This window comes from Tachyglossus aculeatus, chromosome X5, assembly GCF_015852505.1.
Source record: "Tachyglossus aculeatus isolate mTacAcu1 chromosome X5, mTacAcu1.pri, whole genome shotgun sequence".
Taxonomy (NCBI): Eukaryota; Metazoa; Chordata; class Mammalia; order Monotremata; family Tachyglossidae; genus Tachyglossus; species Tachyglossus aculeatus.
In genome coordinates, this window is record NC_052097.1 from 6,539,519 (window position 1) to 6,554,332 (window position 14,814).

At 42.9% G+C, this 14,814-nt stretch overlaps 1 protein-coding gene and 1 long non-coding RNA gene across 3 annotated transcripts in view; one reads left to right on the top strand and one right to left on the bottom strand.

The window, feature by feature from the left end:
• Positions 1–462: 462 nt before the first annotated feature.
• NUDT9 (nudix hydrolase 9) overlaps positions 463–14,814 on the top strand; it is a 42,292-nt gene continuing 27,940 nt past the window's right edge. The window contains exons 1-8 of one of the 2 annotated variants that reach the window (XM_038769221.1): positions 463–608; positions 5,229–5,468; positions 6,098–6,193; positions 7,757–7,843; positions 8,570–8,681; positions 10,407–10,553; positions 12,417–12,501; positions 13,645–13,828. In XM_038769221.1, coding sequence (XP_038625149.1) covers positions 499–608; positions 5,229–5,468; positions 6,098–6,193; positions 7,757–7,843; positions 8,570–8,681; positions 10,407–10,553; positions 12,417–12,501; positions 13,645–13,820 — 1,053 coding nt within the window. In that variant the 5' untranslated portion in view covers positions 463–498 and the 3' untranslated portion in view covers positions 13,821–13,828. Of the gene's footprint in view, positions 609–5,228; positions 5,469–6,097; positions 6,194–7,756; positions 7,844–8,569; positions 8,682–10,406; positions 10,554–12,416; positions 12,502–13,644; positions 14,506–14,814 lie in introns of those variants that run through there. The other variant, XM_038769220.1, reaches the window with a different exon arrangement.
• LOC119947639 lies at positions 5,328–13,673 on the bottom strand. Its single transcript, XR_005456508.1, has 5 exons — positions 13,615–13,673; positions 11,263–11,456; positions 9,449–9,566; positions 8,723–8,821; positions 5,328–5,506 (listed from the first exon to the last, which is right to left on the bottom strand). It is a non-coding gene; the product is annotated as an uncharacterized LOC119947639 (long non-coding RNA).

The window sequence follows — 14,814 nt, forward strand, 5'->3', positions numbered from 1 at the left end:
TACAAGGGGGGGACCTTGTACTTCCCAAGCGCTTTTTAGACTGTGAGCCCACTGTTGGGTAGGGACTGTCTCTATGTGATGCCAATTTGTACTTCCCAAGCGCTTAGTACAGTGCTCTGCACATAGTAAGCGCTCAATAAATACGATTGATTGATTGATTGATTGATTAGTACAGTGCTCCGCACACAGTAAGCGCTCAATAAATACGACTGATTGATTGATCTTTTCGGGAGGCCGCGCCTCAGGCCGCGCCTCAGGAAAGGGCGGGAAAGGCGAGGGGGAGGGAGGTGCCTAAGGCGGGGAGAGTCCGGGCGCGGCTCCTACGTCATCACGCCGTTGTGCGTCAGGGTGGGGGGGCGGTGCTCGCTCCCGAGGCGGCGCGCGTGCGCGCGCCCCGCGGCTCCGGGCCGGTGAGTGCCCCAAGGCGCGGGAGGGGGGGGGCCGGAGGCGGGTCCCCGCGGCGCGCCCCCGCGGCGCGCTCCCGAGGCGGGGAGGCCCATGGCAGCGCCCTGCCTGGCCCGGGCCGTGGCTGCCGTGTCGCTCACGGTCACCCTGACCGCCGCCGGGGCCTGGGGGCCAGGCCTCCGCTGCCCCCGCCCGCCCTCCAGGTAATCGTCCTAACAATAATAATTACGGGGGTACTTCTTAAGCGCTGAAGATGTGCCAAGCGCTGTTCTAAGCGCTGGGGGAGATATAATAATAAAACTATTCAGCGCTTAGAACAGTGCTTGGCACACCGTAAGCGCTTAATAAATGCCATCATTATTATTATTAACAATAATATTATTATTAATAATAATAATTATTATTATTTATATTTATTTTATTTATTTTATTTATTTTTATTTATATTATAATATATATTATATATTATTTATATTTATTTTATTTATTATTTATTATATTTATTTATATTTATTATTATATAATAATAATAATAATAATTAGTATTATTAATAATGATGGCATTCGTCAAGCTCTTACTATGTGCCAAGCACTGTTCTGAGCGCCGGGGGATCAGGTTGCCCCACGCGGGGCTCACCGTCTTCACCCCCGTTTTACAGATGAGGGAACTGAGGCTCAGAGAAGTGCCCAAGGTCACACAGCAGGTCTTCACCCCCGTTTTACAGATGAGGGAACTGAGGCTCAGAGAAGTGCCCAAGGTCACACAGCAGGCATGTGGCGGAGTCGGGATTCGAACCCACGACCTCCGACTCCAAAGCCCGTGCTCTTTCCACTGAGCCACGCTGCTTCTCCAGCGGTATAGATAATAATCCAGCATAGATAATAATGATGGTATTTGTTAAGCACTTTCAATGTGCCAAGCACTGTTCTAAGCACTGGGGGAGATAATAATAATACTATGATGGTATTTGTGAAGCGCGTATGTTGTTTTGTTGTCTGTCTCCCCCTTCTAGACTGTGAGCCCGTTGTTGGGTAGGGATGTCGCAATATGTTGCCAACTGGTACTTCCCAAGCGCTTAGTACAGTGCTCTGCACACAGTAAACGCTCAATAAATATGATTGAGTGAATGAATGAATGTGCCAAGTGCTGTTCTAAGCGCTGGGGGAGATAATAATAATAATAATGGTATTTGTTAAGCGCTTACTATGTGCAAAGCACTGTTCTACGCGCTGGGGGGATATAAGGTGATCAGGTTGTCCCACATGGGGCTCACAGTCTTCATCCCCATTTTACAGACGAGGGAACTGAGGCCCAGAGAAGTGAAGTGACTTGCCTAAAGTCACACAGCAGACAAGTAGCAGAGCTGGGATTAGAACTCATGACCTCGGACTCCCAAGCCCGGGCTCTTTCCACTGAGCCACGCTGCTTCGCCCAGTCACTCAGAGATACTCACCCCTCTGGCCACTATTATTATTGTTATTGTTATTATTATATTTGTTAAACGCCTACTATGTGCCAAGCCCTGTTCTGACCTCTGGGGTGGATATAGGAGCAGCTGAGGAGCAGCGTGGCTTAGTGGCAAGAGCGCGGGCTTGGGAGTCAGAGGTCATGGGTTCTAATTCCGACTCCCCACTTGTCAGCTGTGTGACTGTGGGCAAGTCACTTGACTTCTCTGGGCCTCAGTTAACTCACCTGTAAAATAGGGATAATAATGATGATGATGATGATGGTATTTGTTAAGTGCTTACTATGTGCAAAGCACTAAGCGCTGGGGAGGTTACAAGGTGATCAGGTTGTCCCACGTGGGGCTCACAGTCTTAATCCCCATTTTACAAATGCAGTAACTGAGGCACAGAAAAGTTAAGTGACTTGTCCAAAGTCACCCAGCTGACAATTGATGACTGTGAGCCCCTTGCGGGACAAGCTCATTACCTTGGCTCTACCTCAGCGCTAAGAACAGTGCTTGCCACGTAGTAAGCGCTGAACAAATACCATCATTATTATTATTATTTTTATTATACAGGATAATCAGGTTGTCCCACACGGGGCTCACTGTCATCATACCTGTTTTTACAGATGAGGCAATTGAAGCCCAGAAAAGTGAAGTGGCCCGCCTCGGGTCACTCAGCAGACGAGTGGCGGAGCCAGGGTTAGAACCCATGTCCTCTGCCTCCCAAGCCGTGCGCGTATGTGTCTGTGTGTGTGTGTGTGTGTGGGTCCGTGGGCAGAGTTGTGAGGGTGTCCATGGCACTGGGGATGTGGGTGTATGTGACTGGTAGTGGGGATATGTGCGTGTGTGTGTGTGTATGTCCGTGGGTGATACTGGGAATAAGTACGTGTGTGTGTGTATGTGGCTATGGTAGAGGGAATATATGCGCGTGTGTCCGAGTGGTAGTGGGGTTGTATGTGTGTGTGTTGGTGGGTGGTAGCGAGCTTGTGTGTGTGGGTTTGTGGGAGTACTGGGGCTCTGCAGGGGGATGTAGAGTGGAGATGTGTGTGTGGATGGAGTTGTGGGGTACTGGTTGTTGATGTTTGAGTGTGGTTGTGGAGATTGTGTATGTGCGTGCCTGTAGCTGCTGGTGAGCTAGGCCTCATGGTTTCACAACCCTACTTCTGCACTTCTGTCCCCGTCCTCGAAATAGGAGGAAGTGTCCCATTAGGGGCAGACTTACCCAAGTGAGGGGGGAAGGATATTGCAGTGAACTATGTCCCAAATATAACCCCTCTGAGTAGGCCGGCCGGGGAGGGGAAACGGGAGGGAATAGCCAGCAGTGTGATGCATAAGAAAATGCCAGGTCAAGGTCTTAGGATAATAATAATAATAATGTTGGTATTTGTTAAGTGCTTACTATGTGCCAAGCACTTTTCTAAGCACTGGGGTAGATACAAGGTAATCAGGTTGTCCCACGCGGGGCTCACAGTCTTCATAGTTCATAGGATAGTTCAGGATGCTTTGAATTAGATATCACCACCTCAATGAGGATGGTATAGCCAGGGAAGATGACACAGTTACCTGCTAGGAAAACAGTGGGTCCCTCCACTGGACTAAGTGCCCAAACAACAACAATGATGGCATTTGTTAAGCGCTTACTATGTGCAAAGCACTGTTCTAAGCACTGGGGGGGATACGAGGTGATCAGGTTGTCCCACATGGGGCTCACGGTCTTAATCCCCATTTTACAAATGAGGGAACTGAGGCTCAGAGAAGTTAAGTGACTTGCCCAAGGTCACACAGCAGACGTGGCAGAGCTGGGATTAGAACCCATGACCTCTGACTCCCAAGCCCGGGCTCTTTCCATTGAGCCATGCTGCTTCTTCTGTCAGAGCTGACAGAGAACTGAAAACTGTTTCCTATGGTTGTACATATTTATTACTCTATTTATTTATTTATTTATTTTACTTGTACATTTCTATCCTACTTATTTTATTTTGTTGGTATGTTTGGTTCTGTTCTCTGTCTCCCCCTTTTAGACTGTGAGCCCACTGTTGGGTAGGGACTGTCTCTATGTGATGCCAATTTGTACTTCCCAAGCGCTTAGTACAGTGCTCTGCACATAGTAAGCGCTCAATAAATACGATTGATTGATTGATTGATTGATTAATAATAATAATGTTGGTATTTGTTACGCGCTTACTATGTGCCAAGCACTGTTGTAAGCACTGGGGTAGATACAAGGTAATCAGGTTGTCCCACATGGGGTTTAAAGTTTTAATCCCCATTTTACAGATGAGGGAACTGAGGCACAGAGAAGTTAAATGACTTGCCCAAAGTCACACAGCAGATAAGTGGCGGAGCTGGGATTAGAACCCACGACTGACTCCCAAGCCTGGGCTCTTTCCACTGAGCCTCGCTGCCTCATAATCACAACAAAGTAATACCTTTTTGGGGGCAGAATTATTTCCTATTCCCCTTTAAGCACTCAACCTTGTATTTCTCAACAAACTTACCAATACAAGGAGCAAACTGTTTCATGAATGAACACCCTGTCTCATTTAAGTTGTTAACCAAACTTCTTCCATATGGACATTCAAGGATGAAATAAGCTTAAATTGGAAAAATTTGCAAGTGTAATTGTAATGCTGCTGGTTTACACAAACCACTCTAGTTTTGTGATTTCTATGATGTTTTATTTATAAAAGTGCAACTATTCCAGAAGAGATTAAGCCTGGTTCAAGTGATCAAAACTCCAGAAAGATTTTTGTTTCTGTTGTGTGTAAGTTTTAGATTAGTCAGCTATACATTCTGTTCACTGCAGGCATTGGTAAGAAGCACAAGCCACAGCCATTTGGGAGATAACTAATTTCAATGAATTGAGAGTTTGCTTGTTACAAGCTGAATTAGGGAAAAGCAGAATAAGTTAGGGTATACAGGCAGGGATGCATGTGAGGGTTGTATTTTTGTGATCAGGTAGAAATTTAAGTGGGAGGAGAAAACTGAATGTTGCTGGACCTGCGTTCTAATTTCTGCTCAGCTGCCTGCTGTGAAAACTTGGACAAGTCACTTAACTTTTCTGTGCCTCAGTTACCTCACCTGTAAAATGGGGAGTAAATCCTCTGCCCTACAAATTAGACTGTGAGCCCCATGTGGGACAGGGCCTGTTTGTCCAACCTGATTATCTTGTATCTACCCCACCACTTAGTACAGTGTGTGGCCATAATAAGCACTTAACAAGTGCCTTCAACACCACGCCCACCCCAGCCAAAACACACCATTTAAAAAATTACACATTGACAAAATAAACTACATACCTTGTGATTTAGTTCATTTGAGTCTTTGGATCGAGTGCTTAGAGCTTCTTTCTTTTTGTTATTTTTTTTTCAGTCCTTCGTATTCATCGCAGGGATTCCATCTTCACCCAGCCAGCATGTCAGGTTCGAAAGGTTCTGATGAGAATTCCCACAACAAGGCTCGAACCTCACCTTACCCTGGGTCAAAAGTGGAGCGTAGTCGGGTCCCCAACGAAAAAGTGGGCTGGCTTGTGGAATGGCAGGAGTATAATCCTGTGGAATACACCGCAGGCTCTGTTTTGGCTGGCCCCATGTGGGCCGATCCACAGATCAGGTAAGCGTAGTCCAAGGAGAACGTTTTAGCAAGCGATGCTGAAGGGAGAAGGGAAAGTGTCAGAGTAATCAACTGACAGTGTCTACTAAAAAAATTTCCGGATAATTTAGTGATTCTCAAGATGTGCTCTGGAGCATCTAGCATTAGCATTAAGCTAGCTAAGGAGGAGGGCAGGAACCATGACTTTATTGCTAATGCATGTTCCCAAGTACTTACTACACTGCTCTGCACATGGTAGGCGTTCTGTAAATATTGAGGATTAGAAGTACAAATGGGAAAAACTAAAAGAAGATAGAGAAGAGAGGAAAGAACCATTTGAGCAGTTTTTTTGGTGGGGGTCAAATTCATATGGGCAGTTTACTGGCTTTTAAGCAGATCTTTATTAATATTTTGCAAATGTAAATAAAGAGGCACAGTGAAGATCATTTAGGAGCACACTCAGCTCAGTACTTTGGTCTCTAGTTCTTATGTAAAAGGAAACTTAGAATCTGACAGTCAATATGTTGGAGGAATTATCGATAAACTTCTTTGATTTGACAAATCCACTCAGGAATTTAAAGCTCTGTAATATTCATTTGGCAATATTAAAACATTACTGCTGTTTCTCTGTTGATTTTTCCCTTGATCAGTGAAATAAATTTTTCCCCCAAGTTCAATGAGAAGGATGGACAAGTGGAGAGAAAGAGTCAGAATGGCCTGTATGAGATTGAAAATGGACGACCCAGGTAGGTACTTATTCTGGAAATACACTAGCTTTGGGGAGCCAGGAGGTGTGGGAGACAGCCTGAATTAGCTGGCCCAGGGAACTTATGGAAGGAGGAGCAAGTTGGATGGTGAGAGAGCCAGTCATGAGGAATCTGGCTCTTCCCATCCCTCCCACTGCCCTTGTTCCCTGAAACTCCCTCCAGGTTCTTGGCAGCAAGGGACAGAATGGTTTCTATTGTCTTTTTTTGTTGTTTTGTTTTTAATGGTAAGTGCTTACCTTGTTCCAGGAACTGTACTGGATACAAGCTAATCAGGTTGGACACAGTCCCTGTCCTACAAGGGGTGCACAGTCTTAATCCCCATTTTACAGGTGAGGGAACTGAGGCCCAGAGAAGGAAAGTGATTTACCCAAGGTCACACAGCAAATGGCAGAGGAGATGCTAGAACCCAGGTCCTTCTGACTCCCAGGCCTGTTCTGTATCCACTAGGCCACGCTGCTTCTCAGAACCTCATGTTCAGAAGCTCAAGTTACTTGTAAAGGTTTGCTAACTGGTATTTGAGCGCTTATTATGCACTAAGCACTGGGGTAGACACAAGATAATCAGGTTGGACATAGTCCCTGGCCCTCACGGTGATCCCATCTAAAGGACTGGAATCATCCAATGTAATACTTAATACCACAAGAATATTCGTTGGTCCCAATCCCTTAGACTAGGAACCCCATCTGGGATAGCGACTGTGTCCAATCTGAGGGCTGAGACCTACCCCAACACTTGGTACAGTACTTGCCATCTAATAGGTGCTTAAAAAAGCCCCACTCCAGCTCTGAGAGATCCAGAAGTTGGTTCCTTAATTCTTCGTTCACCTTTGACATGAACGGACTCCTGGGAAATAGGTCACTTTGGGAGTCATATTGGAGGGTGTGGTTTATTTGAGGGCAGGAGTAGGGATTTTTAGTTTACCCAGGGGATGTATCCGGACCTATGTCCTTAGTACTGGTCAAGGACCTAACTGTCCTCTGGGCAAGGAGATGGGGCACTGCTGGCCCAGACACTTATAATAGTAATAATAATAATTAGGTATTTGTTAAGCATTTACTATGCGCCAGACATTATACTAAGCACTGGGGTGGATACAAGCAAATAGGGTCAGACACAGTCCCTGTCCCACATGGGGCTCACATTCTCAATCCCCTCAGGTAACTGAGGCACAGAGAAGCGAAGTGACTTGCCCAAGGTCACACAATAGAAAAGTGGCAGAGCCAGGATTAGAACCCATGACTTTCTAACTCCCAGGCCTGTGCTCTGTGCCACTTTTCTGCTGATGGACAGCTCCACAGCCTCCCCTTGATGGTCAAATGTGGGAAGGAAGGTTTTTTGGGGTGGTAGGACTTAGGAGAGGAACTAGTAAGACTCTAAGAGAACTAGCCTCCACTTAGCCCCTAGCTTTAGGAAGCTACCTAGGAGAGGGCTCTCTATTTCCTTATACATGGATAACTTTCTCCCAACCTGGACAAAGTAAGAGCATGAGTGGGCTTTGCTTTGAAATTAAGTTGGTTATGTTTGTCTGCTTGTCTCTTACAGAAATCCTGCAGGCAGGACAGGCCTAGTTGGTCGAGGACTTTTGGGACGTTGGGGTCCAAATCATGCTGCAGATCCCATCATAACTAGGTAAAAAGACCCAGCCAAAGGGGAAAGTACTGACAGTGGGGAAAAGGTAGACCTCACCCTAAAGGTCCTAGATATAACTATTTGCAAAATAGGTTGTAGAAAAGTAGTAACATTATCCTACTTGTTTCTTGTTGTAATGTGTATCTTATACAGGCAATATGCTTAATCTCTTTGAGAAATCCCCGTCTAGACGGTGAGCTCGTTGTGACAGGAATGTATCTGTTTGTTGTTATATTGTACTCTCCCAAGCACTTAGTACAGTGCTTTGCACACAGTAAGTGCTCAATAAATGCAATTGAATGAAATACATGGGGAGTAAATTCAAATAAAACTAATAAAGGACTTGCAAGAGGGAAATTAATGGTGTTGAAACTTAAATGGCCACTTTGTAACATGTAAAAAGATCCATACAAAACAGTTGGTTCTAGAATCAATCAGTATTTTTTATTGAATGCTTATTGAGTGCAGAGCACTGTACTAAGCACTTAGAATTCTGGGGTTTATGATTTCTGAGTTATGATTTTCAGGAGGGGACTAGATTTGAGGCTTAAATTGATCTTTGTATTAAAGACACACACATGCTATACTGGTTGACCCTGCTCTGCTTATAAAATGTTCCCATAGTTTATGATGGGCATTTATTATCCTTCTCTTCTTAAACTTTGATCCCTAGTCTCTCTCTTCTAAGTTGGGGAAGTTTTGATTTGTTTCTGTAACTCCCTGCAGGTGGAAGAGAGATGACATTGGAAATAAAGTCACTCACCCAGTTTCTGGCAAAAACATCTTACAGTTTGTAGCAATCAAAAGGAAAGACTGTGGAGAATGGGCAATTCCTGGGGTAAGATTCAAAGTGCAAGTCTTATAAAATAACTTATTTACCTTTTAATGCCTAATCGTTGAGTAATTTTTCCGTTTCTTATGTAATGTGAAGCACTTCAAGGAATTTGGAAACCATCACCATCAACTTTAGGAAAGAGACTTCAAAGAAAAATAAGTTTCATTTAAATACACTTTTCTTTGGGACATCCCAGTCTTTGAGTCCTGTATTTCTAAGATGCCCTTCTAGCTGGCAGTTTTCTTATTTCTGGAGAGGTGCTACTGTTTGTTCTTTTTAAGTAAGAGGCTACGAAATATTTGGAGGCATCTTTGATCCTTTTACGTAGAGATGTGAGGGCTGATTTGAGTAATTTCTTCCATGAGATTATTGTACTGAAAGGCATCTGCTTCTGGTGCCCCTTGAACTGGGTTTTCAGTTTGGGCAATAAATTTCAGCTCACAGTGACTTCTGTAACAAGGATATCCGTGTGATTAAATTTGCTGAATGTGGTTCAGATTGGCTTCTGGCTATTTGAAATACACAGATCTTTGAAATACAGTATCAAAACCATGCATTTAATTGCATGCTTTTAAACTTTTAATCTGTACATGACCTATATTTAGGAAATATTTGAAATTAAAATGCTTCAGGGGATCCTATAAACCTGACTGAAGTCAAAGATTCATCCTAGATAATATCTGATTAATTCGACAAAAGTTGCACATAAGAAGACAGGGTTTAGATCTTTTTGTTGTAAGAAAACAAGTAAGCCAGAAAGATTTTTATACCAAGTCCGAATTTGACAACAGTTTTCTTTGCCTTGGGAAACTTTGAGGTAATCACAGGATAGAGGCGTGTTTATCAAGAAGCAGGCACCAGTATTTACAGCTCAGTTGTTTGGATTTCCTGAATGGAAAAGAGAAGGGTTAAGATCGAAAAAATGAAATGAATTCTTTTGCTCTTTTTGAGTTTTGCTGCCCCAACTGATGTTCTTTTGCAATGGGTAAGATTAAGTAACGGTGGTAATTTTTTCCATGAAATGCACTATTTTTAGTAGCCTCTTGTCTTTTAATAACTTAAGACTGTTCAATGGCGCTGACTGAAAATGGAATGCAATGTTGAACTCGATTCATGATTTCATGAAGAGTAACTACTGCCTCCTTAAACAGAGGGGAAAAAATTTAGCTTCCTTTCTTCTTATAAAGTCCAAAGACCTTTTATGATGGGCTGATGAATAAAACGAGTCAGATCCTGTGCTGTAAAGGTGCTGGCAGTGTCTCTGTGTCTATTTTGTAGTGAACAGATGACCAGATTACAAACCACTATCTGAGTTGACCTCGTTATTGGCAGTCTCCTTAGGGTGGAGTGTGAACTGACATTGAGCTGTCCTCTTGCACCCAAAAGGAATCTCTTCAGGACATGGTGGGGACAACGTTCACTTCATTACCCATGACTAAGTAGGTGTTTTCAGAGATGTCACTCGAATACCAAATTCATTTCAGCATATAAACTTGTTACTGGTAGTCATAGTTATTAAAACCAAAACAGTGGAAAGGTTGGTGCAGTTTTATTTCTGCATGAGTTGATAGAGAACCAGAATTCTTGTAGCTAGTCACGTATGTGGGTATGCATGTTAAGCATATGTGTATATGCACGCACGTAGTGTGTAATGTATGTGTATTTATATTTCTCTACAGGAAGATATGGAAACCCAGCCACATGATACCTTTTTTGTGTGTGCATTAGGGCATGGTGGATCCAGGGGAGAAGATTAGTGCCACCCTGAAACGGGAGTTCGGTGAGGAGGCAATGAACTCCTTACAGAAATCCAGTGCTGAGAAGCAAGAGATGGAGGAACAGTTGCACAAACTCTTCAGCCAGGATCATTTGGTAGTGAGTAGCATGGTTCCTTTCTTATCACTAGCCATTAGAAGTCATAGGAGAGTAAATGGCAGAGGAACTTTACGCTTTGAACCGTAGCCTCTGGAGAGCTCCTCACCCTACATAGATGTGATTATATTTACATCCGGTAGCTTGAACACTGCAATTGGTTCTTCACTTTCAATAACATTTCAGTATTAAGTGGGATTCATTAAACTCAAAGGAGTTCAGTTTTTTCTTTATACAACTGTCTTGCCCCGCTGTCCCTCTCTAGATGAAGCTTGTTGTAGACAGGGGTCATGCCTGCTGACTGTCGTGTAGTACTCTCCCAAATGCTCCGTACAGTGCTTCGCACAGACTGTGAGCTCCTCTAGACTGTAAGCTCGTTGTAGACAGGGAATGTGTCTGTTTATTGTTGTATTGAACTCTCCCAAGGGCTTAGTACAATGCTCTGCATACAGTAAACACTCAATAAATACAATTGAATGAATGAATAAGCACTCAATAATACCATCGATTGATGTCAGCTACTATGACTTGTGCCACTGCCACAACACTAATGGACTGAATTTGTGGTATTAACATTCAACAGCATCTTCTTTTGCTCTATCATTTAGCTTTTTTCTAAAAGAATAGTCTTTTCATACTCTTGTTCAGATCTATATGTGGAAACTAAACAGATTTCCTGTGGCTGTTACCCCTCCCCCTAAGTCTCCCTTACCTCTTGGGTTACCAGGGGCCTGGAAAATGGCATGTACTTCTCCATTCTGGGACCATTTCTTAAAGGAAAAATTTACAAGCATCGATTCTTGTAAATCTTAGGAGTGTCACCAGTGGTATTTTTCTCAATGTTCAGAGGTAGAGTTTTCTGTGGCCAGCTCTGGATTGGATTATGTGTACTCTGGTATCAAAATTCTAAGAAGTAGAACAGGAAAAAGGGTTTCAGTTGTACATATGTTGTACATCTCCAACCATTAGCCCTATTTGGGTAGATCTAAAATGCTGAAGAAAGCCCTGTTGATCTTTGAAAAGTTATTTCCCCTTTTAAAAAAGCTTTTTCAGTAAGAGATGCTGAAGAAACCCACAAGAATTATAGATTCAAAGAAACTAGTGACAGTAAAGGAGAGTGGAGACCAACAATATATTTTTAATAGCCAGAAAGAAGCGGGCAGCTTAATTACTAGTACTTAATGCCTTGCTTGCTAGTAACTAAGCAGATGGTTCTTAATGACCAAGCAGTTTAATGTGCTTTAAAAAATATCATTTGGAGACTTTGAATTTACCTCTCCAAATCAGGGGTCAGGGACTGTGTTATTACAGAGCAGAATTTTTTTAGAATGACACAGCTTATGCTTATTGCATGACTTAAATGCCCACACATCACCACATACATTCACCACAATAGTTCACATGCTTATTTCTACAGCACCTCAAAAACAGCAAGAGAGAACCCCAGTTTTGGAGATAAATTTCTTACAGTAATTCTATATTGCTTCAGAGCCACAGAGGTAAAAATTGGTTGAATGTACAGTATATGCTATTTTTTTTCCCCATGGTATTTGTTAAGTGTCTATTATGTGCCAGGCACTGTACTCAGCACTGTGGTAGATACACACTAGTCAGGATGGACACAGTCCCTGTCCCACAAGGGGCTCTCAGTCTTAATCCCTATTTTACAGATGAGGTAACAGGCATGGAGAAGTTAAGCAACTTGCCCAAGGTCACACACACAAGTGGCAGAGCTGGACTAGAAACCAAGTCCTTCAGACTACAAGACCAGTGCTCTATCCATTAGGCCACACTGCTTCTTTGGTGAATATTTGTGCTCTCCTCAGTATGTTTTAACATTTGACTAAGCAGCCCCCTTCTTTATAGGTTTACAAGGGATATGTGGATGATCCCCGAAACACTGATAATGCTTGGATGGAGACAGAAGCTGTGAACTACCATGATGAAACTGGTAGGTGTTTCGATTTATGATAAATTAGTATTTATTAAATGTCCTTTATATGCAGGATGGTATATGGCAATACAGAATAATCCAAACACAGAAATCCCTGATCTAAAAGTTGCCTACATTTTGCATTCCTGCTTGAGCAGTTTTCCTGTGAAGGTCACTCCTGTAATGATGATGATGATAATAATAATAATGATAATAATAATGATAGTGGTAGTTTTTAAGAGCTTACTGTATGCAAACACTCTACCAAGTGCTGGGGTATGTACAAGAAAAACATCAGAAACTGCCGCTGTTCCAAATGAGGCTCTCATACTAAGGGGGAGGGGGCACAGGTATTGAACCTCCATTTTACAAATGAAGATACTGAGGCCCAGAGAAGTTAAGTGAGTTGCACAAGGTAACATCAGAGGCAGGTGGCAGAGTCGGGATTAGAATCCAGGTCCTCTCACTTCGAGCCGTGTTCTTTCCTGCAACTTCACAGGAATGGGAATGTGTTATGACAGGAAAGATACAAGATGTTTGTAAGGTTTGGATACCACAGTTTTGAACTTTTGTAAAATACTTGAATAACTTGTGAATATTCACATTATTTTTTTCTATGCTACAACTGATCAAGCTTGTTAATGAGAAAGGAGAATAAAGGATCTACTAAACCAACTACTAGTTTCCTACTTTTACAAGTATCTTAACAGACAGTGTCCGAAGAGAAGGAATAGTCTATTGAATGTGGTACAAACTAGATGTAAATTCAGTTAAATTCCATATTAAATGCATTTTTTAAAAATTTAGGGGGCAGATCATCCATTTCGGGAATTATCCAGTTCCTAGTTTCTCTTCCTTCTCCCTTTGACTATGTTACCACTTTTTGCTCTTCTAGAGGATTAGAAGGAAAAAAAAAAAGTGAAACTAAAGCCAATAAAAGGTTTGATGGGAGTGGAAGAAGAAACTGTTGGGACTGTAACATGTTTTTTAAGCAAGCAGTTTGCTCGTGGTTATCCTTCTCTAAATCTAAGGGACTTGACTGAAAAACTGAAGCTTACGTTTGAGCAAGGCTACTTGTGGTAGGGCATAGTAGTTTCATAGGAGGGGAAGAATGGAATGAAGTAATTTTACCATTGATGATGGTCCTTGTTATTCAATCAGGAGAGACTATGGATAATCTGACACTGGAAGCAGGAGATGATGCTGGGAAAGTGAAATGGGTGGATATCAGCGATAAACTCAAGCTTTACGCCAGTCACTGCCAATTCATCAAACTTGTGGCCGAGAAACGGGGAGCTCACTGGCGTGAGGACTCTGACCCAGGCTGCCACGGATGACAGTCCAGGTGTGTTCGTGGAAACCAAAGATCTGAAAAACAGCAGATGTGTGGGAGAAGGGAAGGGCAAAGAATGCATGATTAAAAATGGGCAGGGCACTTCTTTGGAATATTGTTTTATTAACTTTGAAATTATCTGAATGTTGAGTGAACTTTCATCTAAGAGGGATAGCGGTGATGGCAGAATAGAGAAATGGGAAATAGGAGAAAGCTTATGTAGTTATGTCAGGATGAGTAAGTGATTGCATTTGAGCACATAGTTAGGTGAGATTGAACCAAATCCAACGAGCTGAGATTCAGAATCATTTTAGGGAAAAAAACAGAATGCCCCATCACTAAAATCTCTATTTTCTTCCCAGCCATTCACCTCTGCTCTTCTTCTGAAGCCCACAGTGCACTCTCCTCCTGCCCCTATGGGCACCAGGAGGAGTAACAGCACTGGGAATTCATAAATGTTTTCTGATTTATTTCATTAATACCTGCTTCCAACTTAGTGTTGCTTGAGTCCGTCGAAGCTGCTTTCCAAAGCGAACACTTTCTAAACTTTATGTAGAAAAGTTGTTTTGCAAGAAAATTTTAGTCACTGTGTTTCAGTGAATGAAGACCCAATATGAATTAAAACTCAGATTTGTTCCCATTTTAGGAAGTTCTCAATAAAAGGCATGTCCAGGAAATGAACAACTCAAGCTTGACAGTGTTGTATTTTTCTTCATTGTGAACCCGTCCTAAAGCTGATTGAGCCATAATAGTAACTGAGGTGAAGAGGGGCCCAGAACAGGATACTCTGGGGGAAAGAGCTGGGTGGTCCTCCTCCCCCTTTCATTTCCTCATTACCACCGATAATTGTCACAGCTGGGAGATAAAGGAATTTATCAGGGCGAAGGAAGGCATGCAACCTCTAACTCAACCACCATGCCTGCCCTATAAACCAAGTGAGAGGCTTCGGGAAGAGCCACCAGCAACCTGCAGCTTTCCCTGTACAAACCCAACCTATC